At 47.1% G+C, this 25,264-nt stretch overlaps 1 protein-coding gene across 3 annotated transcripts in view; it reads left to right on the forward strand.

Moving 5' to 3' along the window:
• The window catches only part of Grk3 (G protein-coupled receptor kinase 3), a 105,733-nt gene that overhangs the window by 17,421 nt on the left and 63,048 nt on the right, over positions 1-25,264 (forward strand). The window contains exon 2 of one of the 3 annotated variants that reach the window (XM_041648261.1): positions 11,951-12,027. The exons of 1 other annotated variant lie outside the window; for it this stretch is intronic. In XM_041648261.1, the coding sequence (XP_041504195.1) occupies positions 11,951-12,027 (77 nt within the window). Of the gene's footprint in view, positions 1-11,950; positions 12,028-17,720; positions 17,806-25,264 lie in introns of those variants that run through there. One more of the 3 variants, XM_041648264.1, reaches the window with a different exon arrangement.

Genomic DNA, 25,264 nt, shown 5'->3' on the forward strand with positions numbered 1-25,264 from the left:
CAGTGTGTGTGTGCTTTCCAGCTTGGATCGGGCTGAGACGACCAGCCTGTCATGTGTCAGCTTGTATTTGGTTGTATGCGTTCACATTTCTGGGGTTAGTGCCCAGAAGCAGAAGGTGGGTCTTATGGCAGTGTTGTTGAACTTCGGGGCACTACCGAGCCCTTTGCCGTGTCTGTTCCACACTCCCAGTAGTTATTCCGCATTTGCTGACATGGGGTTTGGTCTTTTCTCTGGCAGTGTGTGCTGGAGTTACACTGTGGTTTCAGTTCCTGTTTTCTGGTGACTCGTGATGCTGTGTCCCTCTTCACAAGCTTTTTCACCATCTGTAGATGGTCTACAGTGAAGTGTCTGTTCATTTGTATTTTTTCATTTATATTGGGTTGATTTTTGCTTTATTTTTTTTGGAGGGGGGGGGGAGACAGGGTCCCAGGTAGCCCAGGCTGGCCCTCAACTTGTTATGTAGCTGAGGACGTCCTTGAACTTGTGATTCTCCTGCTTCCACCTCCAATGTGCTAGGGTTACAGGAGTTTACCAACACACACTCAGTGTTTTAGATTGCTGTTCTCTTTAAATTTCTTTTTAAGATTGATTTATTTTATGTGTATGCATGGTTGCCTCTGTGTGTGTGTGTGTGTGTGTGTGTGTGTGTGTGTGTGTGTGTGTGCACCGTGTGCATGTTTGGCACCCTCTGAGGTCAGAAGAGGGTGGTGGGTCCCCTGGAACTGAAGTTACAGACAGCGATGATGAGTCACCACGTGGGAACTTCGCCCCTCTGCAAGAGCAACAGGTGCTCTTAACCGCTAGCTGTCTCGAGCCCTTGTTTTCATGTATGTTGGATTCAGGCCCCAGGCAGATGGCGATCTGCATTTGCAGTCGGTTCTCTCAGGCTGTGGCTTTTCCTTCACCCTCTTATTCTATGGCAAAAGGGAAGTTTTGATGCCAATGGCTCAGCTTTTCCCTTATGGTTCCCAGTTCTCTTTTCCCGTGTGCAGTGTGGAGGCCAGAGTCAATGCTGAGTGTCTGCCTAGCTCACTTTCCACTCTGTTTTGGTACGGGGTCTCACTGGCAGGTTCCAGGGGTCTGTCTCTGCTGCCCCCGGGGATTGGATTACAGATGAGTGTTGCCGGCCTGGATGTTACATTTGCTTTGGGACTCCAGGTTGTGGTCCTCACTGGCGCAACATAGTTTATTGACTACCCTGCCAGCTGTGAGGCTGGTGGTCCACTCTCGTATCTGACATCTTTGTTTACTCCTCGGGGGGGGGGGGGGGGTAAAGGCTTTTTTGTGGTTTTCTTTGGGAAGTTCTGTGGTTCCGTATGAAAGTCTACGGTGCACCTACTGAAGTCTACGGTGTACCTCACTGAGGTCTACGGTGCACCTCACTGAAGTCGTCTACGGTGCACCTCACTGAAGTCTACGGTGCACCTCACTGAAGTCGTCTACGGTGCACCTCACAGAAGTCCACGGTGCACCTCACAGAAGTCTACGGCGCATTTCAAATTATTTTCTGTATGCTGCGTTGGAAGACCAGCCACTTTCTCCGAGCCCGAAATTAAGCATGAGAAATATTGAAGATACAAGCAGGAAATCAAGACATAAGCATAGAATAGGTTTCAATGAGAAAGGAAATTGGGCCTTTAAATGAAAGATGATTATACTGCTTTGAGAACTGCATGTAAGTGGATTGGGCTCTGAGACGCGGGCCACATTTTATAGGAGGCAGATTCAAAAGTCTCAGCATGGTAAATAAGGCAAGAATTGAGAGTCAGAATGGAACCAATGCTAGGCTGGTAAATGTGCTGACTGTGGGAGTCTAGAATGTTCCCGAGAGGTCTCTAGAGGTGTCAGGATGGTGTGTGAGCCAACCATAACATGCGAGATTCTAGATAAATGGATTCCTTAGTTCATCAAAGAAGAAAAGATCCTGTCTTCCAAAGGAAGCAAATCCACAAGCAGTCCGTGTAGAGTTGAGTTTGGTCCCTTTCCTCAGGCAGCAGTTGACACACTGAGAATTGAGGAACATGCGCTTGCCTAATTTTACTTTTAAATTACTTATTGTACCCTATTTGAAAAGTTCATCACTAGTAACCCACTCCAAAGAAGGACAGTAATGATGTTTCCTTTCCTTGAGCTGAGGGATACTGCTGTCTCTTCTCTCCCTGCACCCTGCAGGGTGGAATGCAGAGCCAGGAGCAATCCTCAGGTCTCCATAGTTTGAAGTACCATCATCGTGGTTCAGGGGAGAGAGCTCTGATAGGTGTTTTCACTAATAATGCTGAGCAAGGAGCCTCTGCAGGCAGAGAAGTCAAGGAAACACCATCCACCACACCCCAGAGGAGCTCCGCTGCCTCTTAAGCCTGCACTTAGGAGCTAAAGCGAACCTTCTAGAAGAAAACCCTGGTGGGACAGGTTGTAGCCTCAGACTAAGCAGTTTTGGTTTGGTTTGGTTTTGGCACCAGAAGCTCGATACATAGTAGAAAAATATTGAAAAGTCAAGATTAATCAAGTTGCAAATACTAACACCCTTCGAAGACATCAAGGGATTTCAAGACGAACTTTAAACTCTGAGGAACTATTTAAATAGCTGTCATGGTTTCCGTTCTAGTTGCTAAAGCAACTGAAGAGAGAAAGGTCTATTTTAAGTCCTAAGTCCAGGTTACGGCCGTCACTGAGGGTAGTCACGGCGGCAGGGAGTTGGAGCAGCCGCATCCACAGAAAGGAGCAGCAAGGACAAATCTTGCACATGTGCACTTGATCACTTCCTCCTCTTTCATAGCTCTCAGGTCTCAAGACAAGGGAATGGCCACTTGTAGGCTGGGTCTTCCCAAGTCAGTTAACATAGTCAAGATGATCTCCCACAGGTATTTCCACAGACCAACCTGATCTACAGTGAGTCCCTCCCAGGTGACTGTTGACAAAACATCCTGATGATAATATATGATAACTCGAGTCCTGAATATAGAAAGAACTAAATAATAAATACCAGTCCTCCTCAAAGTAGCCGAAGTATTTGAAGGGGTTCTCCCACAGAAGAAACGCCAGCAACAGACAGATTAGGTGCTTAGCATGTTTATTATCTACTCTGAGTAATTTACTATCCAGGACCATGCAGAGGCCAGAAGGCAGGCACTGTCTACAGTGCATTTGCAGTATTAGCTCCGTGTGGAGAGTGGTGTATGTGTTCCTGGAATCACCAATCGGCAAGTCACATGGTATATGCAGTCCACGGGATTCCCCTCGGCAATGCTGAAAAAGGGATGCACATACGCCCTGTACAACAGCGCAGACATGAAGACCATACTCTGCACATTTCTACATGGAATGTCTAGGGGTCACAAGGGACAAAGATACATGGCTAGTGGGTGGATAGCCCCTGGTGGGAGCAGACGTAGATTGCTTGTGGACACGGAGATCCTCTTGGCACATTGAAAGTGTGCCATTTGACGTGGCAGACCAAGTGTTTGTTAAATGTCATACAAGTCATCACCTGAGATGGCTCAGCAGGGAAAGGTGTTTGCTGCCAAGCCTAGTGACATTTGAGCCTGGAGGACCCACATGGTAGAAGGAGAGAACTGACTCCCTGGGTTGGCCTCCTATCCCCATATACGCACCACCATGGCATGTGCACGTGCACACACACCCAAAATAAATAAAATGTAAAAAATGCAAACAAATTAAAACCTTTCCAACCTGCATTTCCATGGCTAAGAAACTCTAGCTCAAAAAACTGAAGAAAAGGATCTCACAAGAAAACACAATAGCAGGGTTATTTACTTAAGTCCACCCACATACAGTCAATGCAAATTGTCCACATACTTCACTGAAAAGTCAAAGAGGGTCAAAGAGAACAGGGAAGCCAGGTCCAACTGTACACTGTGAGCCAGAAACTCACCCAGGTAGGAAACACAGGTGCTTAGGCAGCAGACCCCACTCAGACACCAGCTGAGAGAAACCTGCAGCAACCTAGTCGGGCTTTAATGAACCAAGGCTGTGACATGCATGAAGAAGAGGAGCTTCAGGGTGATGGGTCCCCTCAGCATTGAGGCACAGTACACACTGCTCATGTGTCGAATAGAGCTACGAAACAGACAATGCAGGTGACATCGGAAGCAGACACGGACAGAGTCAGAGTTAAAGTTTGGGAGTTCTTTATCCCCACCCCGGCAATACTGAATCTGGAAAATCAAAGTGGCACTATTACTCATTCCGACCCAATGATTATTTACCAATCAGTTCTTCCAGTAGCAACACATGTACGAAAGACTCAAAGATAGATTACATGCCAGACAGTAAAGCAAAGATTGACAAATCCAGAGAGAACAGAACCATTTGGTATGTGCTTTCTAGCCTCTGAAGAATTAAGCCAGAATCAGTAACTGGCAGGCACCTGACTTCTCCAAGAACTCAGTGACTCCCAAGCTACCTCAGAAACGATTATCACCCATGCGACCCCCAAGCTAGCGGAGGAGCAATGAAGACCAGACCACATGGTACTTCTGTAAGGGGTCAGGTGGGGCAAATACAAAGCTGTGGGTGTGTGCTGTTGGCTCCACAGAGGGTTCAGGATGCCTCTGTGAGGATCAGATTGTCTTATGACAAAACAGTGAACCATTAGGGACAATATAGGAAACAAGACCTTTTTGTTTTTTACCCTATCAGTGCACAGAGGTCAGCTGGAAAGGAACACTGCACCTGACAGGAGAGCTACGGCTAAGAATTATTTTGTTATTTTAACTGTGTGTGTCTGTGCATGGGTCTAAAAGAGTACCTTGGATCCCATGGAACTGTAGTCACAGGTGTTTGTGAGTCACTGGTGTGAGTACTGGGAACCGAACCCTGGTCCTCTGCTAGAGCGACCAGTGCTCTTAGCCACTGAGCCATCTCCCCAGCTCTGATCATTCTGAAACTTCTAAAGGAAAATATAGATGGCCTTTGTAGGTATGAACACTACAAAGTGGGGTTCCTGACCAGGAAAATGACCCATCGTATGACGTCATCAACTAAACCAGTGTTGCAGAGACCCCGTGAGAAACCAAGAGAAGACGCTAAGGGCCAATCCAGGGACAACTCGAGTTGTAATCCAGGCTGTTCTTCCAGGCTGCATAAAGAAGCCTTCCGTTCAATAACCAGGCAAGCATCCCAGTGAAAAGCCAGACTATTTGATGAGGCTCCTCACAAAAGTAGATGTGTCGATCCCAGTCAGCATGTACAGACATGTTCAACATCACTGCTCATGAGGGAAGTGCAAGTTAAAATACAAACTGAACCAAGATCTTCCACGTGCAGCAAGGTGTTTAAAAGAGAGAAGAGCCTGAGTCCGGACAGGGTGGAGGAGCAGCTTGAAACATCACATGCTGTCAGTGGCAGTGAGACGACACGACTGTTTGGGACTGTGCGGTTCACGGTTTCCCTTGACGGATGATAGAATGTACCAGGCAAGCAGCATCTCAGCTCCTCAGTGTTCCCCTGTGAGGGATGACAACACGTGTCTTTAAAATGTCTTGCACATGGATATTTAAGGTGTTTATTATTCATAACAATCCCAAACTGGTGGCAACGCAAATGCCCACAGACAAATGATCAGCAAACTCTGGGCTATTCCTGCAGCAACAGAAGCTTGGCTGGGGAAAGGCTAAGGATTCACAATATGGAGTGTGGGAGTAGCCCTGGGGTTAAAGAAAAAAGCAAGCTCATGAGATGAGACAGACCAGCGTGGAGGCCGATGCAAGCGGCAGTTTTGACCTGCAGCACGTGGCATGTGTGGAAGGCCCCTAGCTGCCTGGACTCCAGAATCTGTGGAAGGCTTTCTGCCTTGTAGGACTGATGGAAACTTTTAATGTCTATTTTTAGGACAAGGATTTACAGGGTGCGTGTATTTGTGTAAGGTGCACCTAACGGTGCTACCAAGATATGCACTGAATTATGACTTGTGGTGGTTTGAATAGGTATGGCTCCCACAGACTAATGCAATTTTGTCATAGTTGGGGTTTCTATTGCTGTGAAGAGACACCATGAGCACAGCAACTCTAAAAAAGGAAATAATTTAATTGGGGCTGACTTACACTTTCAGAGGTTTCGTCTGTTATCATCATGGCAAGATATGGTAATGTGCAGGCCAACATGGCGCTGGAGAAGGAGCCGAGAGAGTTCTGTACCTTGATCTGCATACAATAGGAAGTGAACTGAGTCCCACACTGGGTGTAGCTTATGATACTCAAAGTCTATCTCCATAGGGAGACTTCCTCCAAGAGGCCACACCTATTCTAACAAAGCCAAACCTCCTAATAGTGCCATTATCTATGGGCCAAACATTCAAACACGTGAGTCTGAGGGAGCTATACATATTCAAACCACCACAGTTTGAATGTTTGGTCCATTGAGAGTGGCACTGTTAGGAGATGTGGCCTTGTTAGTGGAAGTATGTCACTGTGGGGGCAGGCTTTGAAGTCTCATATGCTCAAACTACACCCAGTGTGGGACTCAGTTCACTTCCTGTAACCTGAGGCTCAAGATGTAGAACTCTCAGCTCTGCCTCCAACGCCATGTCTGTCTGCCTGCTGCCTTGCTTCCAGCCAGGGATAAACCTCTGAAACTGTAAGCCAGCCCCAATTATATGTTTTTCTTTATAAGAGTTGCAATGATTATGGTATTTCTTCACAGTAATAGAAACCCTAATTAAAATATGATATATGCTAAAAAATTAAAACTGAATTATACCTTGGTTTGCCTTTAAACAGATTAAAAAAAGTATTCTGACTATCAAGGAGCTCAGTGGGTAGAGGCGATTGATGAGAAGCCTGACAGTAGGAATTTATGCCCCAAATCCACAGGCAGAAGAGAACTAAGCCGCACACGCCTTCTGACCTCCACAATTGCACTGTGCATACTGACACACACTAAATGAATGCAAAGCATGGAAGTAGCTTGTTCACTCACTGTCAGTGATCAGCAGACTAGATTTCATTCCATTTGGATCAGTGCTGTGGGGCTCACAAGCTGAAAAGCTCCCTTTTCCATCTCCTGTCTCTGTCCCACGTCATAGTTCAGTGTGTGTGTGTTGTTTACTTTCTGAGCTCACTGCTCCTCCTGCATCCAGCGCTTCCTTGTGTCCTGATGGTGTTCCTTTCATAATTAGCCCTGATATCTTACTTCTCTTCTTTCAGAAATGTACTGGCTGCCCTAGATTCTGTGTTGTTTTATATAAATTGTTTCTTGTTTCTGCATTCTGTGAAAGTCCCCCTGGGGTCCTGATGGACCCAGACCGACTTAATAATGAAATGAGGCAGGTCTTTGAATGTTCTTAATGTCAGTCTTTCTGTTCATAACCGTGGTACATATCCCCACTCTTTAATCTCTCTATGTGATTTATAATTTTCCCCATAAATGTTTTGTGCACATTTTGGAAGGTTTTAATTTCAAGGCATTTCAGCTTTTTTTATTTTATTGTAACTAGGCTCTTCCCTTTTAATCACTTTAAAAATTGGTGGCATATGGAAATTATTTCAAAACACTAATTCTGTATCTGGGAGGGGCCTTTTGCTTTTGTTTAAGGAAGAAATTGATAGCAGAATTTCTGTGTAAGCATGCCTGGTAGTGTATGGGGGTATGCATTTGGTATGTGTGCATGTGGCTAGGGCTGTGTTCAGTATACATGTGGCATTGATGTCCATATCTGGGGTTGTGTGCAGAGTATGTGTACATGCATGGGGCCATGTGTGGGATATGCCTGCATGCATGAAACTGTTTGGGTTGTGTATGCATACCTGGGGCTATACATGGAATGTATATGTGGCATTGATGTGCATATCTGGGGTGTGGGACTGTGTGGAGAGTATGTGTGTGAATGTATGGGTCTGTGGGGGGTATGTATGTATGCATGCATGAAATTATGGGGTATGTATGCATGCTAGGGGCTGTGGGGGTATGTATGCATGCATAGGACTGTGTGTGGGATATATGTGCATGCATGGGAGCTGTATGAGGAACATGAATATGCATACATGGGAGTGTGGAGGCATGAGGCTACATGTTGGATATATGTATATGCATGGGGCTGTGTGTGGGGTATGCGTGTGCATGCATGAGACTTATAGGGTATGTATGCGTGCATGGGGCTGTGTGTGGGGTATGTGCATGCCTGGGGCTGTGAAGAATACATGTGTTCATGAATGAGGCTGTGGGGGTATGTAAGTGTGTATGTGCATGCTCCTACTCTCATACATACTTTAGAGAGAGGGGATACTGAGGGTGCGTTTTGGCATCTTCTGAAATGGATTCTCTACATACAGAGTTGACCCGGGTCCTGGGAGGGGGTGGTGGCTGGAGTCTTGGCTGCTGTCAGTCCCTGGACGGTTCCTATAGTCCTGGACAGCAGTAGGAGGAATCTCTCATAGAGCTGATGTCCTCAGTGGCAGTGACCATCTCTTCCTCTGTGGATCGGGGTTACTCACGCTTCACTTTTAATGTGGTCTTTAAACTATGCCACTCTATCGACTGCTCTTCCTCTTGTCGTGCCTGAATGCCTGGCAGAACAAGCTGAAGGAGGAAGGCTTCCTTCCTCTTACTGTTTGAGGGTGCAGTCCGTCATGGTGGGGACGGCAGGGCGGCAGGAGGCTTCTGGATGTGACTGCAGGAACTGCTTGCTTACATCTGGACAGATCAGGAAGTAGAGATGGGGCAGGAAGTGGGTTCTGACTGTGAACCTCATGACCCATACTCTAGTGCCACACTTCCTTCGACTGTGCCCCGCCTCCTAAAGGACCCACATAGTCCCCAAACAGCACTACCAGCTGCAACCAAGAGTTCAAAGATAGGATTCTGGGGGGGGGGCATTTTACACCTAAACGTAGCTTTCTTCCTGGGACCCCACAGGCTCACGGCCATCTCGTGATGCAGCTGTGTCCAGTCTCATTTCAAAAGGCTTCTTGTTCCCACACTGTTTTCAAAAGTTCAGAGTCTCAGCCAGGCCTGGGTGGCTCACACCTTTAACCCCAGCACTTGGGAGGCAGAGGCAGGTAGATCTCTTTGAGTTCAAGGCCATCTTGATGTACACAGAGAGTTCCAAGACCCTGTCTCAAAAAACAAAAAGTTCAAAGTCTCTTCCTGGACTGAAGACAAACTGTTAACTATAAGTCCATGCAACATTAAAAATATGTTCCTTAGTTCCAACATATGTGTGTTGAGTAGATATTCCCGTTCCAAAGGGCTGGGGTGAGTCGAGGCCTAGAGAGGAGAGGCCAAGAAAAGCAGAAACAACCAGCAGGGTAGACCCTGGATCCCACAGCCCCAGGTTCAGGATTGGGGCTCTTGCTGGCATCTTATGGGCTCCAGCATTTTGGACATCCATAGCCTCAGCTCTGTTGCCTGTGGCACCTGGGACTGTGCTCTTGGGCCTGCTCTACTGAGTGCTTTGTCAGACTTCTGTTTCTGGGTTCTCTCGATATCCTGGGTTCCCCATTGCATCCTAGACTTTACCTGCTCAGAAGTTCCCTGCTACCCATGACCAGGGTTCAGGGTTCTGGAACCTGGGTGCAGGCATTGTATGTTTATTCTTGCCCATTCCCACCCTCTCTTACCCCACCCCACCCCTGTGGACCACAGCTGCCCTCTGTGGCTGAAAATGAGAAAGCATTTATCTTAGATGCCTGAGGGGTGCTCTTTGCTCAACCACTCCCCTTGTATCAAAATACCCTGTGAGTCTTCCTACTGTTCCAGCTCTGAGTCCGGGGCTCTTTCATTAATCACAGTTATGAGGCCTTGACTTGTCAACATCCCCTGAGCGACTTCACCGCTGCTTTGCTGCTCACTCCGTTCCTTGAAAGGCTGCCCACCTTTCACACATTCATCTCTCTGCTCTCTGTCCCAGCCACATCCCGGCCTGAGCGCCATGCTACCCTGAGGGGTCTCTTCTCCTCGCCCCATTGTAGCTCAGCCTCACTCAAGATTGGGGGCACAGGAAGAAGACAGCCACACTCTGCCAGAACGTAATGCGAATAATTGTAGTCTGGCCCCCAAGGCAGCTCTTATCCCCATGCACCTGCTGGGCGTGGCCTCCACCATTTGCCTGGTTTGGGCATCTGGACATCTTCTGGAATGACCCTTTAAGGTCTGGTAATAGCATTTAAGGGCTCTTCAGTTCTTAGATACAAAATCTTCCAAATTCCTCTGCAAAGTGGTTCATGAGCCCGAGAGCCACAGGGTCAGGTGGTCAGAGCCATGATTCCCCTGCAGATGGGTTCATGAGCCTGAGAGCCGCATGGTCAGGTGGTCAGAGCCATGATTTCCCTGCAGATGGGTTCATCAACCCGAGAGCCACAGGGTCAGGTGGTCAGAGCCATGATTCCCCTGCAGATGGGTTCATGAGCCTGAGAGCCGCATGGTCAGGTGGTCAGAGCCATGATTCCCCTGCACATTGGTTCATGAGCCCGAGAGCCGCATGGTCAGGTGGTCAGAGCCATGATTCCCCTGCAGATGGGTTCATCAACCCAAGAGCCACAGGGTCAGGTGGTCAGAGCCATGATTCCCCTGCAGATGGGTTCATGAGCCTGAGAGCCGCATGGTCAGGTGGTCAGAGCCATGATTCCCCTGCACACTGGTTCATCAACCCGAGAGCCACAGGGTCAGGTGGTCAGAGCCATGATTCCCCTGCACACTGGTTCATGAGCCCGAGAGCCGCATGGTCAGGTGGTCAGAGCCATGATTCCCCTGCAGATGGGTTCATGAGCCTGAGAGCCACATGGTCAGGTGGTCAGAGCCATGATTCCCCTGCACACTGGTTCATCAACCCGAGAGCCACAGGGTCAGGTGGTCAGAGCCAGAATCTCCGTCCCCAGTAGCAATTCTCTTCTTTTGGGTCTCTGTGACTAAATGTACAGCAAGGAAGGGGAAGGGTTTATGTTGATTTATAGTTTGAGGTTGTGCTAGCTAGTTTCATGTCAACTTGACACGAGCTAGGTGGGGAAACTCCGCTGAGGAAATGCCTCCATAAGATTCAGCTGTAGGACACTTTCTTACTGAGTGGTTGATGGAGGAGGGCCCAGCCCATTGTAGGTGGGGCCATCCCTGGGCTGGTGGTCCTGGGTTCTATAAAAAGTAGGTTGAGCAAGCCATGAGGACCAAGCCAGTAACCAGCATGGCCTCTGCGACAGCTCTTGTCTCCAGGTTCCTGCCCTATTTGAGTTCCTGTCTTGACTTCCTTCAGTGATGGGCTACTGTCTTAGTTAAGGTTCTAGTGCTGTGAAGAGACACAGTGACCACAGTAACATTTATAAAGAAAAACATTTAATTTGGGCTGGCTTACAGATTCAGAGGTTTCGTTCATTATGGTCGTGACAGAAAGCATGGTGGTATACAGGCAGACAGGAAGCATGGTGGTATACAGGCAGACAGAATGCCGGAGAAGGAACAGAGAATTCCACAACTGGATCCACAGGCAGCAGAAAGAGATGGGGGGAGTGAGAGAGACAGACTAGGCCTGGCTTGAGCTTCTGAAACCTCAAAGCCCACTCCCAGTTGCACACTTCCTCGAACAAGGCCACACCTTACAATACCACCCCCTACTCATTCAAATCTGAGTCTGTAGGGTCTGTTCTTACTCAAACCATCACCACTACGATGTGGAAGCATAAGCCAAATAAATTCTTTCCTTTCCAACTTGCTTTTGGTCATGGTGTTCATCACAGCAATAGGAACTCTGACTAAGACAAGGGTTCAGTCTGTCGTGGCCGGCAGGCATGGTGGCCGTTAGAGTCTGAGGCTGCTTGCTCACATCTGGGTCAACAAACAAACAAACAAACAAAGAAAAACCCTGAGATCAGGCAGTACGTGATGCTCCCAGCATCTGCTTCCTCCAGCGAGGTCCCATCTCTAGAGTGTCCCCAGCTTCCTCAAACACTGGAGCGTCTGCAGGGCACTGTGCACCCATGCCCTAACAGCCACTCTTATCTTGCAGTATCCGGAGCGTGATGCAGAGGTATCTTGCAGAAAGAAACGAAATAACCTTTGACAAGATTTTCAATCAGAAAATCGGTGAGTTCTGCTTCTTCATCGGGTACTGTCATGGCAGCAGTGAGAGCTGGTGATGTCACAGTGACCTCTGCGTAGAGCCCTTGGTGCTGTGTACCATGTTGAGCTGAAGAGGGGTCTGGTTAGTGTCACGTGGTTAGTGATTCGCTTCACTCCTGTGTATTTTCCCTGTAATGCGTTATTTGGAAACAGATGGTTTAAGCTTTAAGGTCATTGGTGGGTGTTTGTGGAGTGTAACACCACAACCTGGAGGGAAAAGTGAGGAGAGGTTCGGTCCCTCCCCAGCAGGTTCCCAGAGCTGCCTCTCTCAGAGGGAGACATTACTCAAGGTGTTTCTGCCTGTTCACACCAGAAGGACATTTCTGTGTCTCAGAGAGACCCCTCCTACTGGAGCCACTCCTCTTCTTGTTTTTTTTTTTTATTGCGAAAATAAGAAAAAAAACATAAACAAAAAACAAGTTTCCACCTCCTCCCAGCCTCCCATTTCCCTTCCCCTCCTCCCACCCTTCTCCCCCTCCTCCCACCCTTCTCCCCCTCCTCCCACCCTTCTCCCCCTCCTCCCACCCTTCTCCCCCTCCCCCCACTCCTCTCCCCCTCCCTCTCCAGTCCACAGAGCAGTCCGGGTTCCCTGCCCTGTGGTAAGTCCTAGGTCCTCTCCGTCCATATCTAGGAAGGTGAACATCCAAACTGGCTAGGCTCCCACAAAGCCAGCACATTAAGTAGGATCAAAACCCCCTGCCATTGTCCTTGGTGTCTCATCAGCCCTCATTGTTCGCCATGTTCAGAGAGTCCGGTTTTATCCCATGCTTTTTCGGTCACAGTCCAGCTGGCCTTGGTGAGCTCCCCGTAGATCAGCTCCTCTGTCTCAGTGGGTGGATGCACCCCTCGTGGTCCCGAATTCTTTGCTCATGTTCTCCCTCCTTCTGCTCCTCCTTGGGACCTTGGGAGCTCAGTCCAGTGCTCCTGTGTGGGTCATTGTCTCGATCTCTATCCATCACCAGATGAAGATTCTATGATGATATGCAAGATATTCGTCAGTATTGCTCTAGGATAGGGTCATTTCAGGTTCCCAATCCTCAGCTGCCCAAGGAACTAACTGGGAACCTCATCTTGGGCACTAGGGAGCCCCTCTAGGGTCAAGTCGCTTGCCCACCCTAAAGTGGCTCCCTTAACTAAGAATTGTGGTTCCGTGCTCCCCTATCCACCTTTCCTTTATCCCAATTCTCCCGTTTCCCAGGTCCCCCCTCCTTCCCTTCTACCTTTTCTCTCCCCATCTCCCCTTACCCCCATCCCACCCCCCCCCCAAGATCCCATTTTCTCCCCGGAAATTTGGTCTACTTCCCTTAGCGAAGAGGACAACTATATGTTTTTCCTTCGGTTCACCTTCTTCCTTAGCTTCTTTAGGTTCACCTATTGTAGACTCCGTGGTCCTTATTTATGGCTAGAAACCAATTATGAGTGAGTACATCCCATATTCATCTTTTTGGGTCTGGGACACCTCACTCAGGATAGTGTTTTCTATTTCCATCCATTTGCATGCAAAATTCGAGAAGTCATTGTTTTTTACCGCAGCATAGTACTCTAGCGTGTATATATTCCATACTTTCTTCATCCATTCTTCCATTGAAGGGCATCTAGGTTGTTTCCAGGTTCTGGCTATTACAAATAATACTGCTATGAACATAGTTGAACAAATGCTTTTGTCATTTGATAGAGCATCTCTTGGGTATATTCCCAAGAGTGGTATTGCTGGGTCCAGGGGTAAGTTGATCCCGAATTTCCTGAGAAACCGAAACACTGACTTCCACAGTGGTTGCACAAGATTGCATTCCCACCAGCAATGGATGAGGGTACCCGTTCCTCCACAGCCTCTCCAGCAAAGGTTATCCTTGGTGTTTTTGAGTTTAGCCATTCTGACAGGTGTAAGATGATATCTCAAAGTTGTTTTGATTTGCATTTCCCTGATTGCTAAGGAAGTTGAGCACGACCTTAAGTGTCTTTTGGCCATTTGAACTTCTTCTGTTGAGAATTCTCTGTTCAGTTCAGTGCCCCATTTTTTAATTGGGTTAATTAGCATTTTAAAGTCTAGTTTCTTGAGTTCTCTATATATTTTGGAGATCAGACCTTTGTCTGTTGCGGGGTTGGTGAAGATCTTCTCCCAGTCAGTAGGTTGCCTTTGTGTCTTAGTGACAGTGTCCTTTGCTTTACAGAAGCTTCTCAGCTTAAGTAGGTCCCATTTATTCAATGTTGCCCTTAATGTCTGTGCTTCTGGGGTTATACATAGGAAGCGATCTCCTGTGCCCATCTGTTGTAGGGTATTTCCCACTTTCTCTTCTATCAGGTTCAGTGTGTTCGGACTGATATTGAGGTCTTTAATCCATTTGGACTTGAGTTTTGTGCACGGTGAGAGATATGGGTCTATTTTCATTCTTCTACAGGTTGACATCCAGTTGTGCCAGCACCATTTGTTGAAGATGCTTTCTTTCTTCCATTGCATACTTTTAGCTCCTTTATCGAAAATGAGGTGTCCATAGGTTTGTGGGATAAAATCCGGGTCTTCTATACGATTCCATTGGTCGACTTCTCTGTTTTTATGCCAGTACCACACTGTTTTCATTACTGTAGCTCTGTGCTGCTGCAGCTGGGATCATACCTCAGCCCGCCCACACTTCCTGGCCATCCTACAGGGGCTATACTGCCCAAACCCCCTCTCTCTTCCTATCCCACTCAGCTTACATCCAGATCCCCACACCCCCTGTCTCCCTCCCTCCTTTGGGGCATAGCGCCTCCCTGCCCAGCCTGCTAGGGCGCTGGGACCGAATCTGAACCGGGAGGACATAGGGGTGGCCGGTAGCTCCTTTGTTCCCATAGCCTGCCCGCAGCGAGTGGGGTGGGCCCTTTGTTCGCGAGCTAACCAAGCAGCGTGGAGTTTCGTTCTGGGCACCGAGTGAAACATCATTGTGGAGAAACATCTCTGGGGAGTGACATCACTGGGAAGGTACATCAGTGGGCAAGAAGACCTGATCCTATAAAAGAAGATCCAAAGGGGAGTATTGGGAGGAAGAGATGGGCAGACGCCAATGCAGGAATTCTCCCAACAATCTGAAAAACAACACGAAACCACCAGAAGCCAGTGACCCCACAACAGGAGGACATGAACACCTTAATCAAGAAGAAGTAGAAAAAACTGACTTCATGAAAGTGATTGACACCCTTAAACAGCATATAAAAAACGCCCTTATAGAAATGGATGAGAAGTATAATAGAAAGTTCGAGGAATTGAGTAAATCAGTGAATGATACCCTAGGAAACCAAGGAAAAACAATCAAGCAGATAAAGGAAACAGTTCATGACTTGAAAACTGAAATGGAGGCAAAGAAGAAAACACAAACAGAGGGCCGGCTGGACATGGAAAATCTAGGTAAACGAATAGAGACTACAGAATCAAGTATAACCAGCAGAATACAAGAGATAGAAGAAAGAATCTCAGATTCTGAGGATAACATAGAGAAAATAAACACTCTGATCAAAGAAAACAGCAAGTCCAACAAACTCTCATCACAAAACATTCAGGAAATATGGGACACAATAAAAAGACCAAACCTAAGAATAATTGGAGTAGAAGAAGGAGAAGAAGTGCAGCTCAACGGTACAGAAAATATACTTAATAAAATTATAGAAGAAAACTTTCCCAAACTGAAGACAGATGTACCTATGAAGGTTCAAGAAGCATACAGAACACCAAATAGGCTGGATCAAAAGAAAACATCCCCTCGCCATATAATAATCAAAACACAAAATATACAGAATAAAGAAAGAATATTAAGAGCCGCAAAGGAAAAAGGCCAAGTTACTTATAAAGGTAAACCTATCAGACTTACACCTGACTTCTCTATGGAAACCATGAAAGCCAGAAGGTCCTGGATAGATGTTCTCCAAAAACTAAGAGACCACGGATGCAAGCCCAGACTACTATATCCAGCCAAACTTTCATTCACTATAAATGGAGAAAACAAAATTTTCCAGGATAAAAACAAATTTAAACAATACGTAGCCACAAATCCAGCCTTACAGAAAATAATAGAAGGAAAATCACTAACCAAGGAGTCCAACAATGACCACAATAACTCAGACATCTAGAGACCCTTCACCAGCACAACTCAAAGAAGGGAAACACACAAACTCTACTACTAAAAAAAAATGACCAGAGTTAACAACCACTGGTCATTAATATCACTTAATATCAATGGGCTCAACTCACCTATAAAAAGGCACAGGCTAAGAGATTGGATAAGAAAACAGGATCCAACATTCTGCTGTCTACAAGAAACACACCTCAACCACAAAGACAGGCACCTACTCAGAGTAAAGGGCTGGGAAAAGGCTTATCAAGCAAATGGACCTAAGAAACAAGCAGGTGTGGCCATACTAATTTCTAACAAAGTTGACTTCAAACTTAAATCAATCAGAAGAGATGGAGAGGGACATTTTATACTCATAACAGGAACAATTCATCAGGAAGAAGTCTCAATCCTGAATATCTATGCCCCTAATATAAAAGCACCCACGTACGTAAAAGAAACATTACTAAAACTCAAGGCAGCCATCAAACCGCACACACTAATAGTAGGAGACTTCAACACTCCTCTCTCACCAATGGACAGGTCAATCAGACAGAAACCTAACAGAGAAATTAGAGAATTAATGGAGGTAATGAAGCAAATGGACTTAACAGACATCTATAGATTATTCCACCCAAAGAGGAAAGAATATACCTTCTTCTCTACAGCTCATGGAACCTTCTCAAAAATTGACCACATACTTGGTAACAAAGCGAACTTACACAGTTACAAAAAAATATTAGTAACCACCTGTGTCTTATCAGATCACCATGGATTAAAGTTAGAATCCTCTTCTTGTTGAGAATGCCTCATGAAGCACCAGGCTTGCTCTTTGTGTTTGAGCTTTAGACTTGCTGGCTGTTTCTCATAGAGGGAGGCTTGCTCTGCATGGAGCCTGTGATCTCCGTGTCTGGCCACTTTCCCTGACAACGAGGCTTGCGTTTATTTATCTGCTGCTGCGATGCTAGCACTTCATCCCGTTTCGGGGTGTGTGTGGACACACCACACTTTGTTTATCCATGCAGGAGGTAGAAGACCGTTGGATTCTCTCTACTTTTTTGTTCATTCTGAGCAAAGTAGCTGTGATCTGTGAATATTTACAACCACCATCTCTCTCCCTCCCTTCCCCTCCCCCCCCCCGTGTGTGTGTGTGTGTGTGTGTGTGTGTGTGTGTATGTGTGTGTGTGTACCTGTACAGCCATTCATTTTCCTTAGATATACACCCCAGAGTAGAGTTGCTGGGTTGTATGGTAAAATCACGTTAAGCTTTTAAGGAAAGACTTCCTTCTAAACTGGCTGAACTGTTGCGCACGCCTGATGGGGGGCTCTGGTTTCCCGAGTCCAAAGTGCCTGCCCCTGGCTGCGCCACCCCCCCCTGTTCATTTGGTTGCAGCCATCTTGTTGTGGGTTCTATTTCTTGTTCCCTCACAGTTAACAGTGTTGAATAATTAGCCGTTTCTAGTTGGTCTTTGGAGAAATGTCTATTTAAATCGGGTTACCTTTGTCATTGTCATGGTCATGTGCTCCTGTAGGTAAGACCTCCTTTCCTGTTTCGCTGGCGGCATGTGGAGTCTCGAGGTTTCACTGTTAATGCAGTTCAGTCTGTACACTTGCTCTCTGGCCACAGCTCGGAGTCATAGCTAAAGCGTTTTGCTCAATGGTTTGTAACAACTTTCTTCTAAATGTTTTGGGTTTTTATCTTACGTTTCGTATTTAGCTTACTGGGTTAAGTTTTTAAATCTACAATAATTTCTAAATTAGTGGGGTAGTTTTTTTTTTGTATACTTTATTTTACATTTATTTATTTGTGTGTGGGGTGCACGTATGCATGCCAAGACTTGTATGAGAGGTCAAAGGGCAACTTTTGTTCGGGAGTTGGTTCTCTCCTTCTCTCATGTGGGTTCTAGGGATTGACCTCAGGCTGTCGGGCTTGGCAGCAATCCCATTTTATCAGCTGAGCCATCTCACCTGCCCTTTTCCCTTTCTTAAGCATGACATTTCCTTTTCCCCATTGTATTGTCTTTTATAATCTTTGCTGAAAATTGACTGTAGAATTGGTTTAGTGTGGCTTCTGACATCTGTTTACCCCCGAGTCGGCTTAGGACATTGTTCATGTCCCTGCTTTAGAGCAAGGTTTAGAGCTGGGAAAGAAAAGTCTCCACCGTGTTCTCTTTGTTTGTTTTAAGGTTGTTTGGGGGCATTCTGGACCGTTTACACTTTTGTGTGAGGGTTTTTAGTAATCCCTTTGCAGTTTCCTCTGGGCCTGTGATAGAGGAAGCCCCTGTGTTGACCCTATTTTTGCGAATAGCCTCAGCTGCTTTGACTGCTCAGGGCAGTGCTGTCTTTTCCAGCCTTGCACTTCTCAGTGAGTTTATTCCTAAGGAAGGAAACCTCTTCCACAGGGTCGAGCTGGAGCTGCTTCCACTTTTGATTGCTCATTGGGAGATTCAGAAATACAATGTGTTCTATAGCTAGCTCCTGGGGTCCAAACTAGGTTAACAGTTCTAGTTAGGTGGGTGCTTGTCTGTGTGTACACCTGTGTGTGTGCCTGTGTGTATGCACCTGTGATCATGCGCCCGTGTCTTTCTGTGTGTGCACACACACCAGTGTTTGTGTGCATGCATGTGTGTATTTTTTGTATGTGTGCACCTGTCTGTGTGTGCTCCTGAATGTATGTGTCTCTGTGTGTGGGTGTACCTGTGTGTTCATGTGTGTGTGTGCATGCATCTGTGGTTTGTGTGTGTCTATTGCATGTGTGGACCTGTGTGTGCACCTGAATGTATGTGTCTCTGTGTGTGGGTGTACCTGTGTGTTCATGTGTGTGTGTGTGTGTGCATGCATCTGTGGTTCGTGTGTGTCTATTGCATGTGTGGACCTGTGTGTTTCTGTATGTATGCATCAATGTGTGTGTATCTGTATGTGTGTGTTTGTGCTCTTATGTGTGTGTATGTGAGCGTGTGACTGTGGTTCAAATGTGGTTTTGTGTGTGCCTGTGTGTTTATGGTACAGTTATGGTATTTGTGTGCATGTAAGTGTGTATGCATATAGGTGTGTATATGTGAATTCCTTAGGCTAGTCTACAACCTGTCTGAATAATTAGTTTTACTTTTTTATAATCTTGTGTCTTTATTATTTTTCATTTTAATTCTTATTTCTTAATGTTTCTCTCAATTGTTTTTTAGCATGATTTAAAATAACATTCATCTACAAAGAATTCATAAATTGCATTTGATTTTGTGGCCCAGGTATAAAAATAGGGTTTCCACAAGCTTTGAGAACAAGAGAAGTGTATTTGCTGATGGGAAAATGAAAGCATGTGGACATAACAGAGGCCGCCATGTTATCATAGCCGTTTGAAAGAGGGAATGTTTTTTAGTCTTTTTCTTGTAGAGATGGAGATGAACTTGATTCATCCTAGGTCTTGTTCTACAAAGTGTGTGGTCTTATTCCACACAGAAACTCCGGAACTAACACTAAACACTATAGCTCATACCAGTAAGACATTCTAGGGTCTGGTGATGTGGTTTGGTGGGTAGAATGCTTGCCTCTAGTAGATGAAGCCCTGGGTTCAATTCGCAGCTCTGCACAAACTGGGTTGGTATTGAACCCCTGTAATCACAGCACTTGGGGGTTATAGGCACAGAAGTTCAAGGATATCTTTGACCACTAATGAGTTTGAGGCTAGCTTGGGCTACACAAGACCCTGTCTACAAACAAACAAAACACTTTAGGATTTATTGTTGTCAACCTTAATGAGCAAAGCTACCAATCTGTTTTATGGCTCATAAAATGATTGTTTTCGAAGTTTTGTGCCTTAAAGCAAAATAGATGTGCAGAATCTTTAGACACTGATAGCTGGGCGGCCTCTGCCTGGTGACAACTGAGCAGTCTGCTTGTGGCCCTAGAGTGGGACCAGTACTGTGACCATGCTGCACCCCCATTCTCCCTGGACTGACCCTTTCCTGACAGACATCCCAGGTCCCCTCCCCATTCCATCAGTGCAGTGTCCTCTAGCTCAGAGTCACCTTTTACCACAGGAGAGGAAAGACAAGGGTGCCCCTTTGACTCAGCATCAATGGTTCAATGGTGCTGGCCTTGTGCGTCATCCACTGCAGGGGGGAGGGGGGGAGGGGGTTAAGGAGCCCTTTGGTCTTCCTGAGAGTGGGAATGAGCGCTCAGCTAAGTTCTGCTAACTGAATTTTCAGTAGAAAGGGCTAAAAGGTAGCAGGCAGGCAAGCTCTGGGGAACCTGGGTCAGTCAGAGTCACAGATTCCAGTTTCTGCCTCGGATAACAAAGCCATGCAGGGGGAGACACTGAGGAGAGGAAGCAGACATTGTCAGATACTGACAAGGTGATCTTGGCAGCCACTCTGTCAGCTTGGGTCAGATAGGGGACCTGCCCTCCCCACAGCCTCTGCACCCTGGGAACTGGGGACAAATGAGAGGTCTGAGGTGAACGCTGATGGAAGGGCCACATCTGTGTCCCAAGGAAACTTGTTTGTCTTCCTTTTAAGCCATCACTCAAATTCTAGAAGCAACCATAGTCATCACCGCTCAGAGGAAGATTCAGGAAAGGTCCATTTTAGTGTGTTACATATCTGCTACCCTGTGCTTGAACCCCTGGCTCCTGACCTTTGACCCATGATTCACAGGCTGGTAAAGCTACTTGCATTTTTTTCTAAAGGTAGATTTTCCCCTCCCATGAGCAACATTGTCCATCCACGCTCAGACCAATAGCTTCGTCCTCCACTTGCGCTGCTGGCTGTACTTGTGGTTCACTCCCTAAGGAGCTGTGCTACTTATGTAATACTGCCCCTGCTGCTGCTGCTGAGTTAACTTCTGCTATCATTTCCTTTCTCCACACATGGGCAGACTAGGAAAGAACATGTGCATCTGTAGGGGCCGAGGCAGTGGCTCATTTGGAAGAGTGCTCAACCCCCATGTGCACACCCAGCCATCAGAACACACAGGGCACCCCAAACATGCACTCAGTACTTGTAATCCATAGATGTGTGCAGGAAAGTGTGCACACATGCACACAGCACAACATACTTCCCTGCAGAGACTGTGCACAGCACTCAGGAGTGACTGTATGTATAATGCATGTACTCAGCATAGTGCACACACACGCGTGCATGGGCACACATGCATTCATACCTCTGGTTTCTTGTTCTACTTCCTATGGGCATCGACGACTGCACTGTTCTCTAGACACTCAGGCAGGTGACTGACACATCTGTCCTCGCTCATCACTGTCCTTCTCCACGCTACTACTGTAGCCTACAGCATTATCCCCTCTCCAGGATATTTCAGGATGTTTTCCTAACTGGTGGTCCTGTTGTTACTTTTATCCCTTCCTAACTGACCAGACACACCACATCACACCAGGCTCACGCCGTGACTCTAACTGGGGCAGAGATCTGCTAGACTCAGGAATGCAGGCCAGCAAAACAGCCTCAGTCAGTTTGTTCTCCTTGATTTCACTTGCCTCTGCTACCTCTTACTCTTCCCCTTCCTTCTCCTGCCTCCTGAGAAATGTCCCCACTGCCATCCCCAGGGGCACTAGGCTCCCACCCTCATTGCTATGTCCACAACAGCAGCTTCTACACTTGTGGACTCAAGAAGCTGCAGATTGAGAATATTCCCAAACAAATCACATCTGTGCTGAATGTTGCACGTTCCCTGGTCCACGTTCTCTGAGTACTACAGCAGAACTGCCATTTTCACAGTGTTTCACATCAGGAATGATGAGGGGATGGGAGGAAGGGACAATGGCGGGAAGATGGGAATATGGGAGGATGGGATGATGGGATGTTGGTGAGAGGATGGGAGGATGGAATGATAGGAGAATAGCATGATGATGGGAAGAGGATGGGAGTATGGGAGGATGGGAAAAGTGTGGACAGAAAGAGCCTCACTGTATAAAATAAATTCAGGAGATGGACAGCAAGGCAGTCTTCACCACACCGTTCTGCAGGATGTCTCATAGAGAAAAGGCACAAAGGGAGGGCATGCTTATTCAGCAGAAGATGATGGTTTTTAAAGTATTCCCTGCCCCTGACTGGTCTCAAGGAAATCTTGCTTTCTCTCCCATCTGCTCTTGACTGCCACCCAAATTTCATCCTAGTGGCCTAGGATGCAAAGCTTTATCTAATAAATAATTTTGGGCTTGATTCCGCCCTCTTTCTCTGTCTGGGCTGACATGCAACCAACTGCCTCTATCTAGTGCTCTGGCTTTTGGGGATCTGAGGTAAGGGGCAGGAGGGTCTCAGCACTCCTGCTTATCTGTCATTCTCAAGAGCTCTAAGCGCACCTCATGCTGAAAAGGGACATCACACTCTATTTCTCTTCTCTTCTCTTCTCTTCTCTTCTCTTCTCTTCTCTTCTCTTCTTTTTCTCGAGACAGGGTTTCTCTGTAGCTTTGGAGCCTGTCCTGGAACTAGCTCTATAAACCAGGCTGGCCTCTAACTCACAGAGATCCGCCTGCCTCTGCCTCCCAAATGCTGAGATTAAAGGTGTGTGCCACCTCGTCCAATCACAATCTGTTTCTTACGGTGGGAAGATGGGAACTGTGTGAGTGCATGGGTTCAGATTCCACCAGATTCCTTGGGCATCTCAGGATTTGGGTTACCTGGTGTTTTTCCAAATCTGAGGGACAATGCCAATCACTTTGTTAAGGTGCCTGAAACCCTTGTTTTCTAAAGCATCCATTGGCACATATGTGGAGAATGTGAGTTTTGTTTGCTTGGTGTGTGTGTGTGTGTGTGTGTGTGTGTGTGTGTGTGTGTGTGTGCTGTTCCTTGGGACTACTGGTGAAGGATTTGAATTCCCAATGTGGAATTTCAGCTTAGCTCAGGGCTGAGTGTTCAGGAAGTGTCTTGGCTCAAATCTCCTCAGCTCTGGACTTGCAAGCTGGATTTTCATGTCTTATAAAACAATTGCCCACTTTATTAAAATGATTCCCCACAGGCCTTTTGGCAGTTGGAAGCTTCCAGCAAACACCATGCTGTCCAGCTGAGACATATCGAATGTGGGTTTCTTGCAAATGGGTCCCTGGGCCGCTGGAAAAAGTAGCTTTAACAGCACCTTTGAGACTCTGTGCTGTCGCAGATCATCCCTGTCACCGTCCTTGTCCCTCGGGGACTTGCCCTTCCTGAGCTGAAGTTGCGTGTCGTCTCTGTTGAAAATGCCTGCATCGGGGCCTTTGAAATTCTTCCTGCAGCCCATGTACTTCTCCACACTTCCCTTCCTCTATAACCCTCCATGGCTTCCCACCATGCTAATGTTCTCACAGTGTTGATTCCCGCCAGCCCTAGGCAGGGGACACAGAGGAAAAGAAGGGTGAACCCCTGTCTTCCACACAAGTCTGACCTGGTGATAGGGAAACAGTAATGAGAAAGCTACTTACCCAATGAGGTGGGACCACTCCCTGAACATGGTCCTAGCTGTCAGTCATAGCACAAGGAAACACCCTCTGCTCCAGGAAGTGGGGAAGGAGCCGAGAGACACATTGCTTACACTGGGCCAGGGCTCATACCACAGTCACCTCAGTCATGGCGCCCTATGGCACAAACTGCCAGTCTGCCGTGAGGGGCAGGCATGTAGATCTTCATGAAGACTTCCAATCCCGAGTGGGAGTGTATGCCCAGTCTCTGCACATGGGGGACGGAATCAGAAAGACATGAGTTTGGAGGCGGCTTGTGTCATTGTTCCTTTCTCTGTGGCTGGGATAAAGCACCCTAACCAAAGCACTCAGGGAGTGTGGTGGTTTGAATCGGATTGGCTCCCATAAGCTCACCACGAGTGGCACTATCAGGAGGTGTGGCTTTTTGGAGTAGGTGTGTCACTGTGGGGGCGGGCTTTGAGACATTTGCTCAAGCTATGCCTATCTTAGTTTCCTTCCTGCTGCCTGAGGATCAGGATGTAGAACTCTCACTGCTTCTCCAGCACCATGTCTACTGCAGACCATGATGATGATGATGATAATGAACTAAGGCTCTGAAACTGTATGCCAGCCCCAATTAAATGTTCTCCTTTATAAAAGCTGCCGTGGCCATGGTGTCTCTTCACAACAATAGAAACCCTAAGATAAAGAGGAAGGGTTTACAGTTCAAGGCAAAGCCCATTATGGTGGGGAAGCCAAGGCAGGGGGAGCCTGAAGCTGATCACATTACATCCTCAAGCAGGAAGCAGGGAGTGATGAATGCAGGTTGCTTCTCCACTCATACAGTCCAGGGCCCCAGCTAGGGAATGGTGCCGCCCATAGTGGACAGGTCTTCTCTGTTAACTCAAGATAACCTCTCATGGGTGTGTGTGCCTGGAGACTTGTCTTAACTTGGGAAAGTTAAGAACCTAATGCAGGGGGATAAGAGGAAATGGACGGCTCCCTGGATCTCTGAGTGGGTCACTCAGGGGCTACTGCTTTGTGTAAGGCTTGCTTTAAGTCCTAAAGGCACAACAAGTGCCAGCCACCTGAAGTTGGAGGGCAGATGGCCAAGGAATGTCCTGTGGCAAGTGAGAGAAGAGTGTGAGAGTCTTAATGTGTGGAGGTCAGGTGAATGGTGGATACAGTAGTAAATATAGTATGCAGATATGGTGGGTGGAGCCTATCTGCTGGACCCTGGCCGGCTGGGAAGGTAGGATGTGGAGACTGCCTTTCGTGAGGCAAAACAGGTGTCACTGTGGGGCCATGTGTGTTTTCTAATGTCTGAAGCAGCATCCAGGGACGTTAGAAAGCACTGGGAAGGCACTGGGGAAGGGCTGGTAGGAAAAGACACTGGAGATTAGAGGTACTACAGCTTCCTAGGGTGCAGGATGCTTGCTTGTGTGGTTAAGGGAGCCTCTCCCTTAACAGGCCAGTCTGTCCCTGTTCCAGGCAGCTGTTGGCTTTCTGAGTCAGTGGGTTACAGCTTGGAGGGCTCCTCATGACAAATATGTGACATACTAGATCCTCTTTTGATTTCAGGGAACTTGTTTGAAATCTCGTACCCCTGGGAAGATGTTCCCATGGACTCAGTCAGCACGGAACACCGGGTGGATGCACCTTGTCCATTGGCTGCTCTTGGCTTCGTCTTGTTGGGTCTGGTGTAGAAAACCAGCTTTGACAAAACTCCTATATT

This window comes from Microtus oregoni, unplaced genomic scaffold, assembly GCF_018167655.1.
Source record: "Microtus oregoni isolate MIOR12 unplaced genomic scaffold, Mior012 000003F_ref0000135, whole genome shotgun sequence".
Lineage (NCBI taxonomy): Eukaryota > Metazoa > Chordata > Mammalia > Rodentia > Cricetidae > Microtus > Microtus oregoni.